Source organism: Uranotaenia lowii, chromosome 3 (genome assembly GCF_029784155.1).
Source record: "Uranotaenia lowii strain MFRU-FL chromosome 3, ASM2978415v1, whole genome shotgun sequence".
NCBI lineage: Eukaryota > Metazoa > Arthropoda > Insecta > Diptera > Culicidae > Uranotaenia > Uranotaenia lowii.
The window spans coordinates 284,425,715-284,453,289 of record NC_073693.1 but is presented as its reverse complement, the minus strand read 5'-3'; the positions used below and the strand labels follow the sequence as shown (position 1 = coordinate 284,453,289).

At 40.2% G+C, this 27,575-nt stretch overlaps 1 protein-coding gene across 7 annotated transcripts in view; it reads left to right on the top strand.

Annotated features, from left to right (window-relative positions):
* LOC129757940 (spectrin beta chain, non-erythrocytic 1-like) overlaps positions 1-27,575 on the top strand; it is a 254,976-nt gene that overhangs the window by 221,899 nt on the left and 5,502 nt on the right. For 4 of the 7 annotated variants that reach the window (XM_055755348.1, XM_055755349.1, XM_055755346.1 and 1 more), the window contains 11 exons: positions 8,283-8,399; positions 13,618-14,004; positions 14,107-18,891; positions 18,948-19,093; positions 19,348-19,410; positions 19,945-20,059; positions 20,137-25,896; positions 25,955-26,188; positions 26,389-26,623; positions 26,685-26,855; positions 26,983-27,402. In XM_055755348.1, coding sequence (XP_055611323.1) covers positions 8,283-8,399; positions 13,618-14,004; positions 14,107-18,891; positions 18,948-19,093; positions 19,348-19,410; positions 19,945-20,059; positions 20,137-25,896; positions 25,955-26,188; positions 26,389-26,623; positions 26,685-26,855; positions 26,983-27,402 — 12,433 coding nt within the window. The remainder of the gene's footprint in view (positions 1-8,282; positions 8,400-13,617; positions 14,005-14,106; positions 18,892-18,947; positions 19,094-19,347; positions 19,411-19,944; positions 20,060-20,136; positions 25,897-25,954; positions 26,189-26,388; positions 26,624-26,684; positions 26,856-26,982; positions 27,403-27,575) is intronic. The other 3 variants (XM_055755345.1, XM_055755347.1, XM_055755350.1) reach the window with 3 other exon arrangements.

The following is a 27,575-nucleotide window of genomic DNA, read 5'->3' as shown; positions in this document are numbered from 1 at the left end:
GCTTGATTGACTACTCACATCCTGAAATTCTTTATCAAGAGTTTAAAACCCAATCCTTAAACAGCATCTTATATTTTCTAAAATGATTTTCATTATTTGCACATCAATCCCCACGAGCTCAGTCAGGCGTGGCTCAGTAAAACTAGTTCCACATCGCCAATATGGTGCCGTAATTGACCGAGGCACAGTGGTCCAAAATCCAAAAAAAAGTTGCCCGAAAGTTGATTTCTAAAGCACTCATTATCATCTATCCAAATAATTCATCATATTCCGGCATTTCCAGGCTACATAAAACCATGAAAATAATAGTCATAAGTTTACCCGTTTAGGAGTTCTCAAAGAAATGCTGAGAAAAGTTTGAATATTTTTCGAAAATTTCGCAAAGATTTTCTTATATTGAATGACGAATATGTAATAAAATTGTGAATATATTTTGCTCTGCAATTATTTTTATATTCTGGTTAACCATATTTTACAACTAAAATAAAAATTTGTGTTTTGAAATAAAGGTGAAATTAATTAAATGCAATCTAGTTGAAAAACACGATACATATTTTAGATTTTTAAACTTCTACAAGAGATTAAAAAAACCCACATAACTCCACTCTAATTTTACGGTTTCCACATTTCTGAAGTTCAGAATCTGAACTACAAAATTTTGCAAATTGGGCTGCCTTTTTCGCTATTTTTGGAAAACGATTTCGACGAGTTGAACCACTTTTTTCTTCAAATTTGACTTCTAAGCGAATAACGTCCCGGATCATAAACTATATTGATATTTAATTGGATCTCTAGGATCAATTTTCTCAAAAATCCATTCATAAAACATCCTTATCAAATTATGAAGCACTATCAGTATGCACTTATGTTTAACATGATTAAATTACGATTCCCAAATATTCTTCTGATTACTGACCAAATCCTTGAATCTGTTTGCTGGTTTAAATTCATGAAAACCAAAAATGGTAAAAACTTTAATGGCATTATTTTAAAGATATGAATTATAAAAAAAAAAACCAAAATAAAAATCAGAAGTCAAATTAAAAATTAAGAAATTATGAAACATAAAGTGTCTTTTTTCATGTAAAATATAAATGAAGGGATTTGTGTTGAAACAATCATTTATAGCAGGCATGTCAAACTCGTTTAGGTGTGCGGGCCGCATTATAAATTTTCTATGACGTAGAGGGCCGCAGCCAAAATCAGTTGGAAAAAATAACATATTAGTTTTGCGGAGATTAGATACAATACATTAGAATATAATTATAAGTAAACTTGGAATGAAATTTTGCGTAAATTTTTTATAAAAGCTTTTTATGTTTAACATTCTTATATTAAAATGCATTATATATATAGATAGTCCTGATGCTTGACATCTTTTCTGAGATACTAGTTTATTAATATCAGGTTGAAGTTAATTTGTCACTGACACTTTCATATTGATGATAAATTTGTATCAGATAATCTCGAACGATGAGAAGTTTTTGTAGCTTTCATTATGGAAAAAAAACTGCTCTCATAGATAGGTACTTGCAAACTTAGCAAGAATTCTGGCAACAAATTTCCGTAACTCAACGTAGCGTTCAGCAAATAGCTGTAAAATTTTGGTACAGCCACTTCAATGTATTTTTCTTTTAATAAAGAATCGCACTGCAGTTCTATCAACTCTAGTTGCAAATTATCAGCAGCAATTTTAAGAGCAAACGAAAATGGAGACACAAACAACGAAAATTCTTGCTCATATGAATTAAAGTCAAGAAAACGGCTTTTGAATGCATCTAGTAACGATTCTAGGTGAAGTACGTATTTAAATACCAAATGATGCAGCCTCATTTGATCTTGGCACATAGAGAAGTGCACAAGGTTTTCTTTGAAAATTTGGTTGACACATAACCGTATCTTCGCTTGAAAGTTTTTTATGATATTTTTTTCAGTTCAAATCTTGCAAATGGCCAGTGAGATCAACGGCAAATGCCAAATCCTGAACCCAGTCGTCTGCTTGAAAATATTCAACAGGTTCACCTTTCATTTACAAAAATAATATTATTTCCTCTCGTAGCAAAAAAAATCTTTTAATATTTTGTGGCAGGAAAGCCAGCGTACTTCTGTGTAGTAGGGAACACAATCGAATTCATGTCCAATGTCTTCCAAAAATGTCGAAAATTGGCGATGATTCAAGTCACGGGAACGGATAAAATTTATAGTATCTGAAACTGGTTTTAGCACATTTTGGAACTTTAATTGCTTTGCGAATAATGCCTCTTGGTGAATAATACATTGAAAAATAGTAAATTTGAAATTGCTATCGGTCTCCCTTATATTCTCAAGTACTTTTGCACCATTAGTTGTATTAAAATCTTTATTCAGTTCTTATTTTAGATTTTTATAATTTTATCTTCATACTTTTTTGAACGGACAAACACTACAACTTCCCAAAAAGTATATGGATAATCGCACAACAAAGAAACTTTGAAGCGTGCTATCTCGAAAGTAGCTTTTGTGCACTTATACCCCTTTGGCTCTGAGGGCCTCATATGATGTGATAGCAATTGTTTACAAAGAACTGAAATTTATTTATTGACGTCAAGTTTCAAATTTAAAATCGACCTCTGAATCCGAATAGAAGTCAAAAAAATATCTGCGAAGAGTAGTTTATTGGTCAGATAACAGAAAAAGATAATTTTATGAATAGTAGCTGAAGATATTAAAAAAAAAACAATTATGCTGCTTAAATAAGATTTTTCTATTTATTTTTTTAATTCGGTGACCGATATGGTATTAAAAATGACTCTCAAAATATTGTTAACTAGTGTTATTAAAAATGTATGCTGTTTATACTTTTATACTCACGTATTCGGGATAGCGGTGGGATATGTTTTTGTTCGATTCCGCAAAATTTACTGAACGTAAGACAAGTGGTCATTGAAATAAAATTATTCAGAGCTACAAATTTAATCATGGACATTTTTTGATTATTCAGGATTTGCTTTTTTACAATGAATAATGTTGATATTCAGGCTTACGTACATCTTCAATCTAAAAATATCACAATATGTTTTTTGTTCCTTCGGTAAAACAAAAATAATGAAGCCAAATTACTTGGAAGATATTTATGTTGTTTATTTACGCTATGAATGTTAACACATAATCTTACACGGAAGCGGAAATCACCTCAAACTGTGGTTCAGAGCAACAATGTTACGCGTGGTTTTCTGAGAGGAAATTTGAACATCGAAAAATATTTGAATTAAGTTGAAAACGTTACATTCAACTTTAATTTCAATTCAACTTTACATAAAAATCAGTGGTGTTTTTTTTTGTGACAATTTAAGACGGGGCTACGCGGGCCGCATTGACCAAGGCCGCGGGCCGCATGCGGCCCGCAAACCCCCAGTTTGACATGCCTGATTTATAGATTAAATGATAATTTAAGAAAAAAAACCTACACAACTAAATTTCATAATTTTCGTCAGAATTTGCGAAATTGTTAAAAAATTCTCATCTACCATCAAGTTTTTATATTGACGTGTTAATTAATGAACAAAATTTTTTTCAGCAATCTGTTAGTAAATTTTAATACAGAAAACTACTAACTGAGCTGTTAAAGTGGTTGTACTCCATTTTCCCGAAAACCATTGCCCAGAATGAAAAATCACCAGAATTTCAATCACCAGAAACCCACTTCACCAGAAATTTTTTTTTTCCAGAATGCACCATTTACCAGATTTATTTTTCCCAGAAAGAACCATTTCCCAGTAAAAAATTTACCAGAATGAACCATTTCCCAGAAAATTTTTCGCCAGAATTGCCATTTCCTTATATTTATCCAACCTGAAATTCAAAAAATTCAAATGGATTTTTTCCACAAAAATTGGGTTCCCATAATACTATTTTTTTGCGGCAAAGCTGCAACCAACGAGGATGAAGGGGTCGAGGAGGCACAAAGCCGCCGAAGCTCCCAAATCCGAGGTGGCCGCCGACCCGCCGTCGGAAGCGGCGGCCCTAATACATTGGTCTAGGTCTGCGTGAAAGCTAGGGGTGATCCTTTAGTCCCGTCCGCCACGCGACAGCGTGAAGGACAAAACGTCTTTCAGGTTCGAACGTTCCAGTTTTTAAAAGGACCATGGTTAGCATCTTATCAATTAAAGTACCCAAACCATGAACAAAGCACAATACTGGTTCTAAAACTAAATTTAGTTGGAAAATTTCAAACCTGTAGTTTCATTTAAAAAATCATTTTGAAAAAATAAATTTCGAATCATATGATATCTACAAGAATTCATTAGAAAAAAAAACAAATAAAAATACTAGGGGAAAAATTCTGGGATTTGTGCCATTCTGGGGAAAAAAAATTCTGGGAAATGGCCCATTCTGGGAAAAAAAAATTCTGGTTAATGGTGTATTCTGGGGAATTTTTTTCTGGGAAATGGTTCATTCTGGGGTTTGACTTCGGGTATTTGTCATTCTGAGAAAAATTCATTCTGGGCAAAAGTTTTCGGGTAAATGGGATACAATCGTTAAAGTTTTTCAAATTCCTAGGTGAAAATAAAAAAAAAATCATATAAAATATGAGAATAATAAGTTATTTTCAGTGAAAATATGTTAATTGGGCAAATTGAGTAAGTCACAGCGATAAAAATTTTGAAACACACTTTTTGACAGATTTTTAGAGAATTGGACCACTGTGCGAGGCCATCAACTTTGTCCAGAGATCAAAAGAATAATGTCTGGAATTAACAGCACATTCACAATGAACAAAACTGCTGCTCTCTCTTTAAACATCAATAACGGCGCCGGCCACGTCCTAGTAGTCAATAGATAGAAATAAAAGAGAGATAAAGGGATTAAAGAAAAATTTGGTGGTGGACCAAGGTTACCTTTGCATACTAGCGAATAAATTACTTGGTGAAATAAGGCAAAAGGATTCGATCAGGACGCTCTGTTGTAGACTAGTTTTATGTATGATGTTAAAAAACCCAAATTTTAGTATAAAACTGTCCTGTTTTTTTTTTTCTCATGAAACTCCAAAGTTTTAAAATGATGAATTTTTTTTATGATTAATCTATCATAAGGTTGCCAGATTGCTCGGTTTTATCCGGGTTTGGTCGGATATTTGATCTGGCCCGTCCAGGTTGCCGGGATTTCATTGAAAGATGCCCGGATTTTGCCCGGATTTTTTCACTTTATTTGGCAAATCAAACAAAAATATTAATTGTGTTGTAAATGTTTTTTATTTAGGCCTCGAAACAAAATTTTTTGAGCAGATTTTGCAAAAATAATCATGGAAGCCTAAAATACAATTGAAAATCTGTTAATAAATTTTGAAAAAAAAAAAACTTTTTTTCAATTTTTTTATCTTGATTTTTGTTGAGTAATTTATGGGTTTTGACAAAATTTGCCCGGATTTTGCCAGGTTTAAAAAAAAGCCCGGATTGGAAGGTCCGGATACGCGCTGAAAAAACTCTGGCAACCTTAATCTATCATGTATAGAGCAAAACTAGTATCACTCACCCTTCACATTAAAATTTAGCGATTTATGATCTTGCAAAGATTGAAATTCAAGCTTAATTCATACTTTTGACGATTTCCAATTTTCTAAAATACACATATACGTTGACTGATTGCAAATTTCGTTCAAAAACTGACGTAAACGTTATTTTATTGAAATTAAAAAGCATTTGAGGAAGGATTCAATCAGGATCATCATTGAATTGCAAATCACTCAATATGGAACCTAATGATAACGTGAATATTGATCAACTACCGTGAAAGCACCAATGGCCTTTCAACTTTAATCTTTATTTTCTCCGAAATTGAACAACGAAAATTTCTACGTTTCGCATTTTCTGATACCTACGCTAAGTATCTTTCACTTTCCATACTAGAAATAAATTTTTACTGCTTGAGTTCAGAGTTCAGAAAAAAATAACAACAAACATCGTTTTTGCCGGATGACATTTTTTCTGTTGTCCTTAGCTAGTGAGCTAAGCGGGTTCCTTTTTGTAATTCAGCTGCCTGCGAGTAGCTCGGATTTTCGCGATGCGCGAGCAAAATTTTGATACGCTGCTCTTCTTCCTTGGACGGCATTTTGACAACTGAAGAGTGAATTCCAAAATCAAAATAGGAGCAACATTCTACACATACACACCTTCAAAATGAGGGGTGTTCATGTTTATTAAATGCAAAATTGAAAGAAATACGTCAAGTTGATATTGACCAAATTTTGACCGTATCACCCTTTATAATGAATCATTTGTACAGAAAAGTGAACAGTTCGAAGGTTTTGTTGTTTTTTTTTTTTGTTTCGATTATAGTCGTTTTAACATCTTCATGTCATTCGCGACTTATATCAACGATGAAGTTGGCGGACAAGTCATTGAAAAACTTATCCGGTACAACTTTGATCGATGTTTACTCTTGGGCTCGAACTCACGGACATCGGCTCAGAAAGCAACTGACTTGCCAACTGAGCTATATCACAAGCCAGGTTTTGTTGTGGAAAAAATGACATTTTTGTTGTGCGCGGCCATTGGAACACTTAATTTTTGAATGTTTCTATCGATGCGCACGGAAAGTCTTTAAGTATTTACCACCAGTTAAATGTAGAGAAGTTCACAAAGTTTACATAAGGCAAAAGGTAGGCTTTCCGAATAATATTTTCCATCATATAACCAACTGAAAAAAAAACCATTTTTAGAAACAATATCAGAGGAAACGATTTTCTAATGAAAATTGCTACAAAGTGTTGGAAATTTGAGGTTAGATAGCAATTCGGATCTGTTTAGTTTTAGTTAGTCAATTTCCCCGTGGATTTTCAGACAGCTCGCCGAATGTGTGATGATTTATGAAAATCGAGACCGAAAACATTGTTCCAAAATATCTTCCGGCAAAATAATGCCGGTTTTATTAATTTCACGACTACAATTTGAGCTTGAGTTTCCTCCTATCAGCTACAGTCCAAATGTGGCCCCTTCTGGCCAAAGGCACAACGGTTGCATTGCTTGATTGGTTCGAGACAACGATTATTCCACAATGAACTAAATTAAAGCTGCTGGGATCAAGCAATACAATCTAATCTCACTGTACAATTGTGAGAACCTCTTACTTTGAAATGAATCAATAACGACGCCGGCCTAGTCCGTGTAGTCTAAACGCGATAAATGCAGCATATGTGAAAATTTGTTTCGCGGAATCCCAATTTCAGCCCAAATATTTTATTCAACGAACGCATTAACTATTTGCACCAGCAATGCTATCATGATTTCGTTAGAGCGCCAAGCTTCACTTAAAATGGGGTGGAGAAATCTCCTCTAATGATGGTCCATTAGCTTGTCGCTTTGTTGTGTTCCAAAAGGGAACCTTTTTCTTGTTTAGTTTGTTCTAATCGATTGCTCCGTAATCAACGATGTTTTCAAACCTACTTACTTCCTTACAAATCCTTTTGAGTCTATTTATTGGTACAGATTTTACGGAATTGGAACCAGACGGCAACGTTACCATTTGTCCCAAATTCGAAATGGAAAGCTTCGATAAAGTGGGTTGTATTTCCAGGCCCTTGGAGCTATCATTTCGAGGCGTAGAAAAATCAAGCTGCATCACTACGAATCTGCATTGCTTCCACACTAGATCTAGCTCCGAGGGTCACCAGTTTCGATGCCACGATCGGGCACGTTCTTTAAATGTGGTATTTTTGTATCCCTATCTGTTAGTTGTGCTTAAGCCTAGTATACGGAACGCCACGTGGTTAACGGTTTGTCTGATCCAGGGACAGGCTCTCGAGTACGGCCGGTGTCATCTTATAAGGAGAAATGACGAAACTCATTACATTCACAAAATAATATTGACACCAGAAAATTGCCCCAACACTATTGTTCCGCATATTTATGGCTGCAATTTTAGCAATTATCGAAAATTTTGGAATCATCAGGCCAAACAGTGCCCCAAACCAACGGAAATAGTTCAAACTAATCACCTCAGTTTGTTGTGGATACTACCGGTGGCATTGGTGGGACTGCGGTTTGTTCATGTTTGTGTTTTGTGCTTAAAAAGTCGATATTTTAATCGGTAAATAAGTTTGTGCAAATCTCTAGTAGAAATATAATATATTAGAAAACGTGTTTTTTCTTGAATCATAAATATGAACTTGAAAGAAACAACGACCCAGAATAAAATAAATATTTATCTATCAAGGCTCAAACCTATCCTGAAAATATCGCCAAATATAAAAGCAGAAATAAAATTGAGTACCTAAACAAACTATTTTTTTTTTCTTTGATTAACAGGTTCGCCTTGAGTCGATCGGTGCCGAGGACATCGTCGATCACAACCCGCGTCTCATTCTCGGTCTCATCTGGACCATCATTCTACGGTTCCAAATCCAGGAAATCGAAATCGATGTGGTAAGTAAAGATTTCTACGCCCACAACCAACAACCCGTTGCCCGTTGTAGTAGTCTGATTCCAGCCCAAAAATCTAGTTGAATTAGTCAGGAAAAGACATCGAATGTTATGGTTGATTTACCTAGATATATTTTTGTTTTTTATGCGTGTGCGAAATTAGGAAAATGTAGATAAGGAGTGTATGCGAAAAAAATGCAACACTTTGATTTGTGAATAACTTATGAATGTATGGATGGAAACTGATGAACTTCAGTGAAGCTATCCAGTAATATAGTGTACATGTGTACAAAATTTGGTGAAATTCTGTCAAGTGGTTTTTTAGATAGCGTCCAATACTGAAGTTCATTGACAAATTTTTTTGGCCATAATCGAGAAAAATACAGAAAAGTTCCAGTGGGAAACCCAGAAACAGCTGGAAATCAACTATTCGACCAAAATTCACATGGTAAGAAATCCAAGAGGATCCAAAAGAGACCTAAAATTTGAATAAAAGTTAAGATGTTTGATTCCATGAAGTGAGATGAATGTGAGAGGTTTTTTCAAACTGAATCTAACAATATGAATAGAGGAAGTGATAAAAAAGGCAAATTTTTCTGACTGGTTTGTCTAGCTGATTTATAAATATGCCTGACTACATTTTAACAAGGTAGAAAAACCGGCCACCGGTAAAATAAACCAAATACGGTGGCCAAATCGTGCGCATAATATTTGGACTAAATACTTGTAGGGAGATGTTTCGTTGGCAAGTCTCGCTTGTATTTCCCGGAGATAAACAAGGAGAAAAAATTGAAAATTTAATGTCTAGTACTTGAGGAGGCTAACGGTCTGTTGAATGAAACGGCAAATTACTCAGTCTTACATAACGATTGACACAATGAATGACTAAAAATACTAAGAAGATTGCCTCCAAATGCGACCGTTTTCTTTGAAAAGCACTTCAATAGGTCCCACAAAGTTTATACTCTGTTTTAGTTGGATCTGGAATCGTGCCATTACGCAAAAACGATGGTTAAGTGATTATAAGTCAAATATGTTGTTTGTGTGCCGAAGGAGGAAATTGGCTCAATTTGTTTAGCTTTGATCAAATTCAAAATTTTGAGTTATTGCCCAAAAATAAATGTCGAAAAATTTCTTCATTGAACGCTATCTCAAAAACCACATGACAGAACATCACAAAAATTAGCACATGTGAACACTATATTACTAAGTTAGCTGAAAATTTCATCAATTTATATCCATGCATTCAAAAGTCATTCACAATAGTGTTGCATTTTTTTTTTCGAATACCTCCTTAAAGGGGAGCGAACAATGAGAATGAACAAATCATGAGAAAGAAATGAGAAAATAAAGAAAGAACTCCGAAAATTATAAACAAAAAATGGATGAAGATAAAAATAGAATACAAGGAAAGAAGACAGAAAAAGAGCAAGCGAAGAAAATATAGACTGTGAATCAAACTCTCAAGTGGAGGTAGAGAAAAATAAAGAAAGGTTCAAAATAGTTAGATATGAGAAGAAAAAGGGACACGAGAAAAATATACAGAGAACGGAAAGTGGGAGCAGAAAAAAGAGAAGCGATAGAGTAAAATTTAAAGAAGGATGGGAAGACAAAAGAAGGTTTGAATATATAGTTTGACTAGATAGAAAAATAGAGATCATAGAAAATAGAAAATAGAGAAATGGAAGGAAGAAATCTAGAGCGCAATAAAAAAAAGTGAGACAAGATTGAGAAATTCAGAAAGAGGAGATAAAATTTTAGAGAGTGAAGGGAGGAATGAAAATACAGAAAGTGTAGCATAAAAAGAGGTATAATTTAAGAGAGAACAAAAAGGTCAAATAGGGGATAGGGAAATATACCCAATTAACACCGATAGCTTTGTAGAACTCTTCAAGCGTCTTATAAAACCTTAACAAGGTCTAGAATCCTGCAATAAACTTTAAATGTAACTTGGGATATAGGGTGATTTGCCAATTGTTGCACAGCTAAGCACATGATTTTGGTTTTTATGCTATATTTTTGTCATTTCAACCGAATTTACTCGATTTTATTTGCCAATTGTACTCATTCAGGATTGGTTAACAAGACCCAAAAGTTCAAGTGTTCGAAAAAAGTGAAATAAAAATTAAAAAAATCATTTAAAAAAGCTTGTTTGTGCCCAATAGTTGCACAGGCAAATTTTTTGTCGTATCTAATGTTGTCCGATTTTTTCCAATGGTTGCACTTTTTAAAAACTTTCTTAAGGCTCAGCCAGCATGTGGTCAAAGAGGCTGATATTTGTTACGGAAGCTAATTATGAGATCATCTAGTTCAAATGAAATCCAATTTGTAGACGGCCCCTTTGGAATGGGGTCTTCCATATATACCGTTCAATGCACGATGGGAAAATTCGGTCCCAAAATCTAAAAAACGAAGCCGCCGGTATGAGAGTCTGGAATAGCATTTATCGCACATGAAATTTCCTCGAAAACTCAAATCTACCGCTAGATTTAACCGGAGCCACCTGAGTCAAGTGTTATTTGACCTCGTTTGCCCAGTATTCAGCTTTTTCTTTATACGTCCTACCATCATAAAAAAAAATTGTCATTGAAATTCCATAGAAGGAACTGAAAAGTATTGGTTTTTTTTAAAGAGCCTATTTACAGGTGAAAGGGTAAAAGGACGAGATCTGATTTGCCCCCTTTTACCCCTATGAACAAAATGTGATTTTATAAAATATTTACTGAAGGACTCACTTGGAAGTCGATCGACTTTTACATAATGAATACCAATTTAAAAATTCAAAATGGACTCAATCACGCTCAAGGTTTCAGAACTTTCGTCTGATTTATTGAAAAAATCTTTTTAAAAAGTTAATTTATTTTTAATATCTTTTTCATGAACGTGCGATTATTTGTGATGAATGTAACCTTTGTAGCATTTCAGCAATATTCAAGACACATTCCTTTCACAATCTTTCCCAATAACTTTCCGGATGAAAAACTATTTTGATTAAAATGAGTTTCACGAAGTTATGGCTGGTTATTTTTTTTTTTTTTTTGAATAAAAAGAACCACATAAAGCTTCACTCAAATATTTCCAGTCTAGCTCGACAGCAGATTTGAATTTCTGAGAAAATTTCACATGATAAGTAATATTTCGGGTTTTCCAACCTTTGACTACAAGGAGTTTTTTGGAATCCAGGGTCGAAGTTTTCCTACTGTACAATATTTTGACAGAATTATTATCAAAAGCAAGGGGTTCGCTGTTGACATGAAATACTCCCGTGAAAAGGGAAAAAATGTTGACATAAAATACAGATCTTTAAAATTTGTCGTCTCGAAATTTGAGAAACAGAGTTTTTAAGAATAATATTTTGATTCTTTGCATAAAATGTTGAGTGAATGGTCGGGATAAAAGATTTCAAAATAAATTTGATAAAAAAGTAGTCCCTCGAAGACAAGCGATTTAAATATTTGAAGATAAAAAAATAATATTTATAGAATTTTGATGTTTCTTTGAATAAAGTCTGATTTATTAAAAATCAATTTTGATTGGAAAAAAGTTTATTGGAGCACAAAAATTATTAAAATTTAAAATTAAACGTAAATATCCAAAAATTTACGAAATGAACGTGTTCAATTTTGTACGGAAACTTGTATGGAAGAAGATATTTTTGCATATGAAATCATCCAGAAAATTCGAATATGCTTCAAATGAAGTTTCTCTTTGATTAAATATTGATTTTACCAATTTTTAAGCTTCATTTTTTGCGAACACGACTGGAAAAAAAGTATTTCACGAAAAAAGTTATGACCATTTCAAAATAAAAAATCGGAATCCATTGAAAAGTATAGTAAAATTAAAGGCTTTGCTTGCCGGGGGTTTCAATAATTTCATGAGCTCTCATAAATCAACAAAAACATTGGCAATACAAAGAAGTTAATTGCGATTTTTTTATTTTCACCTTACGGTTAAACAGTTTTCAAATTAGCAATCAAAAACACTGAATTTTTTGTATGACATCTAATATCATTTCTGTGATACAAGTTAGAATTGATTTTTGTTCACATGAAATGTATTGCAAGAACCGAAAAATATTTCAGAAATAAAAAATTAAGTTTATTAAATTTTAAGTACATCTCTGGTGATTTTCGAATGCAAACTTTTATTTCCCGTACAAATAAAAACCCGGTGCGCTAATTCAGGACTAATTTGCTGAGTCTTCATTTTTTTTAAATTTTATTACTATTTTTGGCAGTTAAAACAACCAAACAAAGTTTTTGAAGGTAAACAAATTCATAATTTAGGAATTTTCTTACAAATTTTGTAGCGAACTTATGTACAACAATGGAGCCGGAGGAGATTGAGCAGACCAATTGTTGCACGATCCGATTTTTTCTCTGGTTATGTATGGATCGAATTTTTTTTCCAAAATCATGGTGTTAAAATTGTCCAGCAAACGTTTCGTAAAGAAAACCAATACGAAAAATGTTTTGTTCGAACGTAAAACCTTATTTGCCTTAGAAGGAATCTTAAGGTTTCGTTTAACAAAAAGCACAAAAATTGCCCGAAAAAAACAAGAAAATTTAAAACTGTGGTAAGATGCATATTTTACTGCAGAAAATATAGTAAAATGCCTCAATTTCTCAGTAAACATTCCAATTAACATAATCCAGTATTATTTTTGGGGAAAAGTTGGAAAACAGCTGAAATATTGACAATTAAAGTCATTCCGTGCAACAATGGGTAAGGGGACAACGATTGGCAAATCACCCTCAGAATCAGAATGGGGGTAGGCTTAATAGCGGCACGTTATCCAAACATACGGGAAAATTGTGCCTACCAAGTTTCGAATTTGTCATACATAATTTTGCCACTCGTTTTCTATCAGAACAACTAAGTGTTCTCGTATTTTCCCCTTTAACTGTTTAGCTACATCAGGAAAACACCCAAAAAATATCACATTTCCAAGCAGTTTGATGGAATCCGTCAGATTAGGAATAACGACATTAATCATATGCAAATGGAAGCTGCACGCCCGGCTCAAAACGAAATTACTACTAATTTATTCGACCTTGGAGCGTTTTTTTCCTTTGCTTATCCGCGCGCGATCAGTTCTTGCAACTGCTCGAAAGAATCCAGCCGGACAACTTTCGTTTCGTTTCGATGTGTCGTTGTTCTAATTTTAGAGCATCAGGAGTTTTGAACTCATAATTTTTTTTTTCTGTTCCTTACGCAGGATGAGGAAAATGAATCGTCCGAGAAGAAATCCGCCAAAGATGCGCTGCTGTTGTGGTGCCAGCGGAAGACGCAGGGTTACCAGCACGTGCACATCACCGATTTTACAGGTTCGTGGCGTTCCGGGTTGGGCTTCAATGCGCTGATCCATTCGCACCGGCCGGATCTGTTCGACTACAATGCGTTGATGCCGGGCCGGAACATAGATAACCTGAACCATGCCTTCGAGGTGGCAGATCGGGAACTGGGAATTCCCCGGTTGCTTGATGCCGAGGATATCGATACGGCCCGACCGGACGAGAAATCGATCCTCACCTATGTGGCTAGCTACTATCACACGTTTGCGCGGATGAAAAACGAACAGAAGGGCGGCAAGCGGATTGCCAACGTAAGTTCATATTTAGATTTTATTTCAGATAATTATTTTTAATTTTTATATGGAATATTAAAATAAAACTTAATGTCGAAACATCCAATGATCCGAACACAGATCGTCAACAAACTGATGGATGCCGACAAAAAGAAAATGCAATTTGAGAACCTTATCACTGATCTGCTCAGCTGGATTCGGACGAAAACCGTCCAGCTAGAGAAGCGAAACTTCCCTAACTCGGTAGAGGGCATTCAAGGGCAGCTACTAGCGTTCAAAGAGTACCGTACTATCGAGAAGCCTCCCAAATATAAGGAGAGATCCGAGATCGAAGCACTCTACTTCCACGTCAATACGCTGCTCAAGTCACTCAATCAACCACACTACACTCCCCAAGACGGCAAAATGATCAACGACATCGAGAAAGCTTGGCGATTGCTAGAAAACGCCGAACACAGTCGAGAAGTAGCGCTACGAGACGAACTGTTGCGGCAAGAGAAATTGGAACAGTTAAATTACAAATTCGAAAAGAAGTCAGTATTACGGGAAGGATACTTGAACGAGATGATCCAGGTTCTGTCGGATCCTCGATACGGTGCCAATCTGCGCCAGGTAGATGCCACGGTGAAGAAACACGAAGCCATTTCTGCCGATATCCTATCCCGAACCGATCGTTTCAACGACCTTACGGAAATGTGCAATGAACTACACGAAGAGAACTACCACGGAAAAGACAAAGTCAAACATCGAGAAACCGAAGTCGTCACCAAGTGGAAGGGACTTCTGGAGCTGCTCGAGAACCATAGATATAAGCTTACACACATGAGCGGATTGATGAATCTGCTGCGAGAAATTGACACTACCATGGAAACCATCAAAGCACTTAAAGTGCAATTCGCTTCCGAAGATGTCGGACCGCATCTACTGGGAGTTGAGGAACTGCTACAAGCACACTCACTGCTAGAGCTACAGGTCACTACCCTAGGGGAAACCCAACGGCGTTTCAACCGCCAAGGGGAAGCAATAAAGAAATCTGGAGTCAAAGACACCAGTCAGCTAGATCAGAAACTAGATGAACTATCACAAGCGTATCAGGAACTGCACGGTTGCAGCGCGGAACGAAGAGCTCGGCTCGACGAAGCCCGCGATTTCTATCAATTCGTCGAAGATCACGAAAACGAAGAGGGATGGCTCGTGGACAAACAGCGTATTTGCAAAGCGGGAATCACCGCCAAAGATCTTCGCGCAGTAGTTTCTCTGCAACAGAAACACAAAGCCCTGGAAGACGAAATGAAGGTCAGAAAGCCAAAAACTGCTCAAATAACAGAAGCAGGAAAGAAACTCATCACCGACAAACATCCCAGACATGTCGATGTTCAAGGCAAGATCGACTCTCTTCAAGAGCACTGGAAGGCTCTGGAGGAACTTGTCGAAGTACGTAAACGACAACTCGATGACGCTGCCGAAGCTTACCAATTCTACGCCGATGCGAACGAAGCCGATTCGTGGTTGAACGAAAAAATGGCGCTTGTCGCGTCTGATGATTACGGTGTTGATGAGCCCTCAGCCCAAGCCCTTCTTCAACGCCATCGAGATCTACAAGGAGAGCTCAACGCCTACTCTGGTGACATCCTAAACTTGAATCAACAAGCAGACAAACTCATCAAAGCAGGCATTTGTACCCTAGATTTGTCAGCAGAACCAGAACCGGCAACAAACGAAGGCGAACAGGAGGAATGGGTCAACGAAACCCGCCTGGTTCCCAAAGAAGTTTGGGAAGAAGAACCCGTCGAAAGGTTGGAACACAAAACAGTCACCGAAAACAAACTTCTCCCTCACGTACGGGCTCTTTATCCCTTCGATGGGCAGGGTATGAAGATGGCCAAAGGCGAAATCATGATCCTACAAAACAAAACCAACAACGATTGGTGGAACGTTCGAAAGCTGGACGGCACTGAAGGGTTCGTTCCCGCCAACTACGTCAAAGACATTGAAGCACGACCTGTCCCCTGCTTGATACGCAAGGCAGAAAAGGTCAAAGTTATGCAGAAAGTTAAGAAGACTATTCTGGTGAAGCAGGTGATCCCAGTCAAGCGTGTGCGACCAGCCAAGGCTAGCCAGGCCAAACCATTGGTTAAACGACGAACCGAGGGTGACACCACCATCGATAGTAACGACAGCGTAGATAAGCGCCAAAAACACATCAACAGCACTTACGACCAGCTTCAGGAGCTTGCTGAACGTCGACGAGCCCTTCTAGAAGACTCCATCTGCCTGTTCCGATTCTACCGCGAATGCGATGATTTTGAGAAATGGATCAAGGACAAAGAGAAAATGCTTCGCACCGAAGATCCGAAAGACAACGTTGAATCGGCCAAACGTAAGTTCGAAACGTTCCTCACCGATTTGTCGGCTTCATCAAAACGTGTCGAGGCCATTGATTCCGATGTTGAAGACTTTGTCCGACAGGGACACTCGCAGTTGGATAAAGTAAAAGCTAGACAGCGACAAATACATCAAATGTGGGAACACTTGAACTACCTTAAAGGACAGAAAGAGAAGAACCTCGAAGGAGCATCCAGTGTGGAGTTGTTCAACCGCACTTGTGAAGAAGCAATCGATTGGATGAATGAAAAGATGACACAGCTGGATACAGCGGAGGTTGGTCCGGACTTGAAAACTGTCAAAGCTCTACAGCGTCGTCACGAAAATTTGGAGCGCGAACTAGCACCCGTGCAAGAAAAGGTAAACCGAGTAAACCTACTCGGAAATTCTGTCAAGAACTCGTATCCTTCCGAAAGAGACAACGTCACCGCGAAGCAGAAAGATATCCAAAACCTTTGGAAGAAATGCCAAGAGAAGGCAAAAGAACGACGATCCAGGTTGGAAAACGCAGTTGGACAACAAATCTTTACGAACGGTACCAAAGCGCTAATCGCTTGGCTAGAAGACGTTCATAATCAGCTGAATGCTGAAGAGACTGCTAGAGATGTTGAAACAGCAGAAAACTTGTTGAAGAAACACAATGACCTGGCTGAAGAAATCAAAGCCCACGAAGACGAATTCAGACAACTTGCACAACTGGGAAGCCAATTGCTACAACGCAACCCTGGCTTAGTTGAGATCCCTGAAATGCAACAGAAACTTGCTACCGAGCAAGAAGCGCTTAACGACGCTTGGAACGTCAAGGAGAAAAAGTTGAAGCAATGCATCGAGCTGCAGGTGTTCAATCGAGAGGCAGACAAGATCGATGCTACCACCAAGAGTCACGAGGCTTACCTCGAGTACGATGACCTCGGTAACTCGCTGGACGATGTCGAAGCCATTCTTAAACGACACACTGACTTCGAGAACTCCTTGGGAGCTCAAGATAAAATTTTGAAGAATTTCTCAGAAGGTGCGGATAAACTAATACGTAACAACCATTACGAAGCAGAGCACATCGGTGAACGACGTGATCAAGTACTTGCCCGTCGCGAAAAGGTGAAACACCTGGCCCAGAAGCGAAGAAACGCACTTCAAGCTTCCAAGGACTTCCAACAGTTTTGCGCTGACGTTGATGACCTCAACGGATGGCTTGCAGATAAAACCAAGATTGCTAGCGATGAGAGCTACAAGGATTTGACGAATCTACCCCGGAAACTACAGAAACACAAAGCCTTTGAACGTGAGCTGCGAGCTAACGAAGGTCAGTTGCGAACTGTCAACAAAGAAGGCGAAGCCCTGATCAAGACGAACAATCGAGCGGATGAAGTGACGCGAATGCTCGCCGCTGTCAATCAGAAGTGGAAGGATTTGAACAATTCTTCACTGGAAAAAGGAAGGCGTCTGGAGCAAGCTTCACTGCAGCGAGAGCATAATCGAAACATCGAAGATGCCAAGAACAAGCTGGAAGAACTGGACTCAGCACTACAGAGCAAACAGGTTGGCAACGATCTGCGTAGTTGCAAAGATTTGATGAACAAACACCAGATCCTGGAGAATGACATCAGTATGTGGGAACAGAAGGTTGCCGAACTGGTGACTTCTGGCGAGGAAATGGCCCACGAGGGTCATTTCGACGCCAACAATATCAAAAACGAAACCAAGAAATTACAGAATCAGTTTGCAAACTTGAAAGGTCCTGCAGCTAAGCGTCGAGAGGCGTTGGAAGAAAGCTTACGGTTCCATAAATTTGTCTTTGAACTCGATGCAGAGCTGCAATGGATCAACGAACGTTTACCCGCGGCGAGCTCCGAAGTTATCGGACAAAATCTTCATCAAGCTCAAAGTTTGTACAAGAAACATAAGAAACTGGAAGCTGAAGTTGAGGGTCATCAATCGATGATCAACAGAACGTTGACCTCTGCTGAAAATTTGATCAACCAGAATCATCCCGAAAAAACCAAGGTTAAAGAACTATGCCAAACGTTGGAACTGGCGTGGAACGACTTGCAGGAAAAGGCTGTCGAGCGTTCAAAAAAGCTGGAACTTTCACTCAAAGCGCAACAATACCTTTCGGAAGCAGGAGAAATAGAGACATGGCTCGGTGAACGTAACAACGTTCTTCGATCGACCGACTATGGTCGGGATCGAGATTCGGCTACAAAGTTGCTAACGAAGCACAAGGCCATCGAGTTGGAGCTGGACACGTATTCCGGTATTGTGTCAGAAATGGGACACACAGCCTCGGCAATGGTTGCAGCGAAACATCCGGACAGTAAAATCATTGCCACAAAGCAACAGCTGGTCGAGAAAATGCTGAAGTCCTTGCAGAAACTGGCCGCCCAACGGCAGCTTCGGCTGATGGAAAGCTTGTATCGGCACGAATACTTCATGGAGTCGGCTGAACTGGAACAGTGGATCAAGGAGCAGGAACAGGCCGTCAATTCGGAAGACTACGGCCACGATTATGAACATTTATTAGTGAGTACAATTTCTCTTGAGAGTTTTACCACGTAGTTAAACATCTCTTTTTGTAGATCCTTAAAAACAAGTTTGACGATCTGAAGCATCGCATTGAAGTGGGAGCTGAGCGATTCAACCAATGCGAAGAAGTCGCCAAGAAGTTGATCGGTAGCGACAGTCCTTACGTAGCTGACATCGAAAGGGGCCAGGAACAACTCAGGTAAGTCATCTAAACTCCAAAAAATAAAGTATATTGGGAGCTTAACAGCACTGTAAATATATTCTGCTGATCCAATCGCAACTATTTTCTGTCAATTTCTTATTCTTTCTATGAACCCCTATATACCTCCCCTGCCCCCTGGTGTAACTATAAATCCCTACTATTAACATGCATGCTATTTTGGAACTGCATCAAATTTTGCAAAAATTGTAACGGTCGGTCGGTGCTTCAAAACATCCCCCGAAACATCCTAGCAGGAACGAACAGGCCTACACCGAAGCCCAGTTGGATGTTGTCGAGCGACATGATCAAATTTGGTAAACTATCCTTGAGAACCTAATCTCACACGTTCGCTTTAAATGTATTATGTGTCGTCTGATCATTTGTCACTGTCATAAACATTCGATAAAAATTTCTACCCCTAAATGTTTATGTAATTGGGATTTCTGTTATCAAAATTCAACAAATAAATTCATAGCGTTTAAAAATTGGCTGTCGCGTTTATGGGTAAATGCATTTAAAGATTGCAATCGAAAAAATGAGACATTTTTACTAAGAGCAAGACTTATTTGATTTTCCGGGTTTTAAGTACCCAAATCTAGCTAGAGTTTCTCCTGAAGTTCGATAAGTCGGTTGAAATTCAAAAGAATGCTTTGAAAGATTTTTTTATCCACTATGTTTGAGGTAGAGCGCAAAAATAATGTGTCTTATTTGTTCGGATACAGTCTTTGGATTGCTGGAAAACTCTATCGTTCAACTAACTTTTTTCACTTCACAACAAATCCATGAAAATCCTGAAAGTTTGTTCGTCCAAATACCAAGTTTCTTATGGCATTCATAACCTGTTTTAGCAATTGCTGGCAAAACCTTCTGAAGCTGTTGTCAGCCCGGGAGAAGAAACTCCATGCTGCGGGTGAAATCCATCGCTTCCACAGAGATGCTGCCGAAGCACTTTTCCGTATCCAGGTGAGTTACAGAAAAAGTTTCAAAGTTTAAAATTGTCCTTCAACAACTTCCCTTATTCAACAAAAATCCGAAAATAGGACAAGAATGCAGCTCTATCGACTGAGTTGGGTAAGGATTTGAACTCAGCCTTAGCTTTGACCCGCAAACACGAAGCGTTCGAAAATGAACTGGTTGCCTTGGAGGCACAACTTCAAGTACTAGTTGACGATTCGATGGACCTGCAATCCAAATACCCTGGTGACAATGCCAAGGCCATAGGCGTTGAGCGGGAAAATGTCGTCCACGGTTGGGACATGTTGAAGGAAAAGTCCGCTCTGCGAAACGATCAGTTGCAGGCTAGCTGCGATTTGCAACACTTCTTGACCCAGGTACGTGATCTTATGTCCTGGGCTACGAATTTGCGGGCTACCCTGCAGGCCGAAGAACATGTGAGCGATGCCACCGGTGCAACAGCTCTCAAAATCCAACACGATGCGATATATGGTGAGATCGAAGCTAGGGAGGAAACTTTCCGCTATTTGAACGAACTGAGCGATTCGATGGTACAGACAGGTCACTACGCCGCCACAGAAGTGGAAGAGAAATGCTCGGCTTTGCTGGATGAACGAGCTAAACTTCACTCGGCTTACAGCAAAAAGAAAATATTGCTAGAACAGAAGATCGACTTGTTCTGTTTCATGCGAGACGCGAAGGTGATCGACAACCTTAGCAGCGGCCAGGAAGCTACGCTTTCTAGCTCAGATTTCGGACAAACTGTAGAAGTTGTTCAAGATCAGGTGAAAAAACACGACGCCTTTGAGAAACTCATTCAAACGCAGGATGAGAAGGTTGCCATTTTGCAAGACCACGGCAGAAAGCTGGTCGAACAAAATCACTTCGACAGTGAGAACATAAGGAAACGATTGCGAGAAATTTTCGATCGTAGACAAAAGATCAAGGAATTGTGCACTTTGAGAAGACAGAAGCTGCAACATGCTCTGCTGTATGCTCAGTTTATCCGAGATTGCGCTGAGGCTGGTGCCTGGATAAACGAAAAGCAAAAGAAATTGGAAGCAGATGCACATACGTTTGCGGACGTTTCCAATATGGAAGATAAGGTCAAGAAACTGCAGAAGCATCAGGCCTTCCAAGCTGAAGTTGCTGCCAATGAGGGACGAATCAAAGAAGTCAAGCAGATGGGAGAAACACTGATCACTAAGCGACACGAATGTGCTTCGGAAATCGAGGAAGAAGTTCGTAAGCTGAGTGAATCCTGGAATGTTCTTATCAACGAAGTTGCCTCCAGAGGACGAGGTCTGGAAGAGGCTCAGGACATTTTGGAATTCAACAGCCAGTTGGACAAACTGGAGGCATGGATTCGAGACAAAGAAATGATGGTGAATGCTAGTGACACCGGTCGTGATCTGGAGCATTGCAATGCTTTGAAGCGGAAACTCGATGACGTCGATTCCGACATGCGTGTTGACGACCAACGTATCAAGATGATTAACGTATTGGCTGACAAGCTTCTTACACAAGACAAAGCTCCAAATGAAGCTAAGAATGTCCAACAAAGAAGAAACAACTTCAACAACAAGTGGAAGTCTCTGCAGGGAGCTTTAAATAAATACCGAGAGTTGCTCGACGGAGCAAACGAGATTCACGTCTTCAACCGAGATGTTGACGACACTGCCGAGCGTATCGCTGAAAAACAACTAGCAATGAGCGTCGAAGACATCGGAAGGGACTTAAATGCTGTGGAGTCGTTGAAGCGGAAACAAGACGCTTTGCAACGCGATATGACAGCCGTACATCAAAAGATTGGTGAACACGATAAACGAGCTGCTGCGTTGATGCAGAAATATCCGGACAATGTAGTTCCGATCGAAGAAAAGTTGGAAGAGCTCAAACGTCAATGGAATAACTTACAAGAATCTAGCGTCAAACGGGTAGGAACACTAGAAAACGCCTACACTGCTCACAGGTTCACTGCAGATGTGAAGGAGCTAGAGCTGTGGACCAACGACATCATCAAGAAAATGGACTCAGTAACAAACCCGACGACGATTGCCGAATGTCAAGCGCAGATTCAGTTGCATCGGGAGCGCAAAGCAGAAATAGACGGAAGAGACAAAGTTTTCAAAGTCCTGCAGGAACATGGAGAACAGCTGGTTGCTGAAAACAAAGCGCAGGGTATCAAAAACGACTACGTTGAGAAGGCTTTGCGTCAGCTGGAAGACTTAAACAAGCACCTGCACGACTCCTGGAAGGGTAAGAATCGTGGCTTGAAGGAAGCCCATCAGCTGCAACAGTTCAAAGAACAAGCTGAGCAGATTGAAGCCTGGTTGGCTAATAAGGAAGCTTTCCTGAACAACGACGATCTAGGAGAGTCGTTCACTGCGGTGGAAGCACTAATCAAGAAACACGAAGCCTTCGAAAAACTTCTTGCTGCCAGTAGAATTGATGAGCTGGAACGATTCGCAGAGAAAATACTGGCCGAAAGTCCCTTCGAAGCAGACATTATCAAACAGAGGCTCTGTTTAGTTATTGCTAGGAAAGAAAAATTATTAGCTTCATCAGCAGCTAGGAAGCAGAAACTGCAAGAATCGCTTCAGTTGCAACAGTTCCTTCGAGGGCTTTACGAAGTTGCCAAATGGATTGGTCACAAAATGCAAGTTGCTTTGGACGAGAACTATCGGGAGCCAAGCAATCTTCAGAGTAAAATCCAGAAGCATACTGCTTTTGATGCGGAGCTTGGAGCAAATTCCAGCAGAGTTACTGGAATAATCGATGAAGGAGAATCGTTAATCAACGCAGAGCACTACGCTGGTGGTCTTGTACAGGAGCAGCTGGACATGTTGGAGGCCGACTGGCAGAAGCTACGTGAAGCGTCACGAGAAAAGAAAGAACGCTTGGCTCAGGCCTACGATGCGCGGCTGTTCATTCGAAACTTGGACGATTTCAGCACCTGGATGGACGAAGTTGAACTACAACTATCTTCGGAAGATTACGGAAGGGACTTGGCTTCGGTCAGTAATTTGCTGAAGAAACATGAAATGCTTGAGGCAGATGTTGCCCATCATTTGGAAACTTGTGACCAGATCAAGGCTACTGACGATAAGTTCCTAGCCTCAGACCATTTCTTGAAGGACGAACTACACGAAGCAGCGATGGTAACCATTAAGCGATACCACTCGTTGCACGAACCTACCACAATTCGACGAGACAATTTGGAAGATTCTCTGCAGCTGCATCAGTTCCTGCGAGATGCTGAAGACGAGCTTTCATGGTTGAACGAAAAGGAACCTTTAGCCGGTTCGAAGGACCTAGGAAATAGTTTGACGGCGGTGCAAAGCTTGCAAAAGAAACATCAAGCTCTGGAAGCAGAAATTCTATCAAGGGAACCGATCATTCTGGCGCTTATTCAACGTGGTCAACAGATGGTTCGAGAAAACCACTACGCGGTGGAGCAAATCGATGGGCAGTGCAGTTTGCTTCAGCAAAAGTTGATCAATTTACGTAATTTGACTAACGTACGTCGTTTGAGGCTGCTGGATGCTGTTGAGAGTCAGCAATTCTACGCGGAAGCCAACGAAGCGGAAGGATGGCTGCGGGAGAAGAAGCCTATTATTTCGTCGCACGATTATGGTAAGGACGAGGATTCGGTGAGCTCACTTCAAAAGAAACTTGAAGCGCTGCAGCGGGAACTGGTGGCATTCGATCCGACTGTCGAGAAGATCGATAAGCTGGCCAGTGGGTTGCAGGAACGAGGGCACTTCGATAGCGAAAAGATTAAGGCCAAGAACGATAAAATTCAGTATCAGTTCCAGGAGCTAAATCGATTAGCTGGGGAGCGGGAGAAGAAGTTGGCGGAAACGAAGAAGCTGTTCGAGTTTGTTCGAGAGATTGACGACCTTCAAGAATGGATCGAGATGCAGATGACTACAGCGGGATCCGAAGAGTATGGTACGGATGTGGAACATGTGGAGCAGTTGACGGCACAATTTGAGTCGTTCGTTTCAAATATGAACTCCAATGAAGGTCGTGTTCATGCGTGTGTTGCCAAGGGAGAATCGCTGCTGAATGAGGGAAATCCTAATAAGGATTTGATTAAGGCGAAGCGCGACGAGACGAAGCAGCTTTGGGATGAGCTGAAGGATTTGGTTGTGGCACGACAGGAAGCTTTGGCTGGAGCGAAACAGGTTCATGTGTTCGATAGGACAGCAGATGAAACAATCAGCTGGATCAATGAAAAAATCTCAGCGGTGTTGTCTGAGGATTACGGTCACGATTTAGAGACAATCCAGGCTTTAGTGCGAACACACGACAGCTTTGAAGTTGAACTTGGAGCGATCAAGGAACAGCTCGAGTCGGTTGTAACGGAAGCACAAAAGTTGGGTGATACATTCCCCGATGCCAAAGAACACATTGAGGTCAAACGAGATGAGGCGATTGAGGTTTGGTCCGAGCTGAAGGAAAAAACTGTTCAGCGCAAAGAGAAGCTTATGCAGGCCGAACAACTACAAGCATACTTCGATGAGTATCGAGATTTGATGGCTTGGATCAATGAGATGCTTGCACAGATCACAGCTCCAGATCTTGCCAAGGATGTAGCTGGGGCGGAAGCTCTTATAGCTAAAATCAAAGAACATCGAACAGAAGTTGATTCGCGAAAGGAGGGATTCGAAACGTTCTACAAAACCGGAACTAAGCTTATTAAAGATGGACATTTTTTGGCAAACGAGGTACAGGAGAAAATTGCCGTGCTGAATCAAAGGAAGCGTCTACTGGATAATACGATTAATCAGCGAGAAGAAATCTACGAGCTGAACTTGGACACACAAATCTTCTTGAAGGAAGCTGAAGTGATAGAGAAGTGGATCATAACGAGACAGGTGCAGTTGAAGGATGGTAAGCTGGGAGAAAACATTGCTCAGGTTGAAGATCTTATCCGAAAACACGAAGACTTTGAGAAGACAGTAATTGCCCAGGAGGAGAAGGTCTTGGCATTAAAACGGATCACACTACTTGAGCAGAAGTTTAAGAAACAACTGGAAGCCGAACAAGCAGCCCGAATCGCAGAGAAGGAAAGAGTCGAGCGAGAACGCCACGAAGCGCTTAAACAAAAAGAGGTTCAAAGAATCACCGAAGAGCGCCGAAGACACGATCCGAATGCATCGGCTATCAATGGTTTTACAGAGACTCCCACCAAATCTTCTACCCCTAGTCATCTTTCGCCGGCAAGTGCAAATGCTGGTATCTCCAAGGAAGCGCCAGATGTATCCCCGGTGCAGAAGTCCAATTCGTTCGCAACCATGATTCAGGAACGGCTTCGACGCGGTTCGGAAGGAAACATTAAACGGGCTGAGAGCATGAAGATCGGTCCGAAACCAGCCAAGCGAACCCCATCCTTCACAACTCGACGACGGGCGCAGAGTTTCCGAAAGAACCAGCGAGGCAGCGATTCGAACGAGTCTGACCTACCTCCGGTTGAGGTACAGGGAATGCTCGATCGCAAACACGAACTACAATCCGGTGGCAAGAAGGCTCCAGTTCGTTCCTGGAAACCATATTACACGGTCCTGTGCGGTCAGTTGCTGTGTTTCTTCAAGGACGCCGAAGACTTTGCCCAGAAGAAGGCTGCCACTGCTCCGGTCAACATACTAAACGCCAAATGCGACCGGGCCGAGGATTACACAAAAAAGAAGAACGTTTTCCGGCTGGTGTTACTGGATGGCTCGGAGTTCCTTTTCCTCACCGGTTCCAAGGAGTCAATGAGCGAATGGATCAACAAAATTGCCTTCCACGCCGCACTCCCGCCCAATTTGCAGCTTATGAGCTACGATGAATCAATGAAGGTATGTTTCGGTTTGTTCTAAAAAAAAGTAGATTTTTAAGCTAGATTTTCCCCCACAGTCCCAGGTATCAGCGCAGTCCCCGATCCTAGATCGTAGCGACGCTAACTCGTCCATTAGCTCCCGAACGTCTTCGCCCGATTCGCAGCGGCGAGACTCCCGTGCCTCCCTAAACAGTGCGAAATCCGGTGGTTCCGGTAGCAATGCCAGTAGCAGCATACAGTCCACCAACAGCACCACCCCCCAAATCAATTTCCTGCAGAAGCAGAAGGAGTTGCGTGAGCTAGAAAATCAGGTCAGTTTCCTTTTTATCAGATAACTTAAAATCTCATACAACTTTAGTTTTATACGATTCTGCTACGGCAAGTACGCTATGTATGTATATGATAGTTCGATAAGGGTTGCACTTCAAGCTGAATTCTTTTTCGATTACTCGGGTTATTCCGTACATCAGAATTAATGTAATCTAGTCGTTCTTATTTTCTCACAAATTAGCAACGCCTCTCGCAACAACAGATGAGTACGTTCCAGATGCCCCAATCCCCTACCCAGGAAGTCTACAACTTGGCCGATAAGCCTCCAATACCTCCGAGGGGAGTTCCGCCTCCGGTTCCCCAAAGGCAATCCAGCAGTGACAACGTTAGCAATAATAACAACGTTAGTGGCAATCCAGCAGTACAAATTCGCTCCAAAACCAGCAGCGGTAGTAGTGGAAGTTTCAATGGAAATGGTAAGGCTGCCATTGAACTGCAACATAATGCAGGATCACTTATCAATACTATCTTCAACAGATTACGACAACGGAAACTACACCAACACAAATAACACCCGACCATTTTCATACCAACCAAATTCATCGAGTCAACAACGGAGTATTCCCCAAAATGGTAACAACCCAACCAACAACGGTAACGGAAACGGCGAAGACGTCTGGTTACGTCACAGTGAATTGAGGTCATCCGGTAAGTTGTTACTCTTTCCAACCCAATAATATACCCGTAACCTAGAAACTACATGTGCTCCCATTATTGTGCCCATTCCATGTGCTGTGTCCCCGTTAATACCCCCCTTGTATGTACATGTCTGTAGAAAATCCTCCACCACCACTACCAGCAACTTCACCCCCGTTGAGTACCTTCTCTCCGTTGAAACCATCAACTGGTTATCAGCAGCAGCAGCAACACCAGCACCACCATCAGCAACAACCACACCCGAACCAGAAACATCACCCGCAGCAACATCAAGATCAGTTCATGCGCCGAGAACGGGAACAATCTGGCGCAAATAACTACCTGAAAATGACCAACCCCCCGCCTCCCCCAGTAGTAGGCAATAGCCACGGCAGCAGTCGAGACATCGGTAGTAACATGTCCCGGACCACGTGGCATCACCACCTGGGTCCACCACTAGCAGGAGCACCGGGAACCAACGGAGGCGTCGAGTATCTGAACAACGGCAACAGCAGCAATACCTTCGGCAATAACATCAACCTGGACGGATACAGCTCCGGTTAGCGCATTCCCTCTCTCGGCTTGTTGTTTGTGGCGGGTTTTCTTGGAACGGGCGATGCAGGGGTTTTCTCTGGCTTATGTTTTACCACTAACGATCATTCTGTGGAAATTTGTGTACTGTACTTTAAATCTCAGTAGAGGACCGTTTAGAGGTTGAGTCCCAATCTTCCT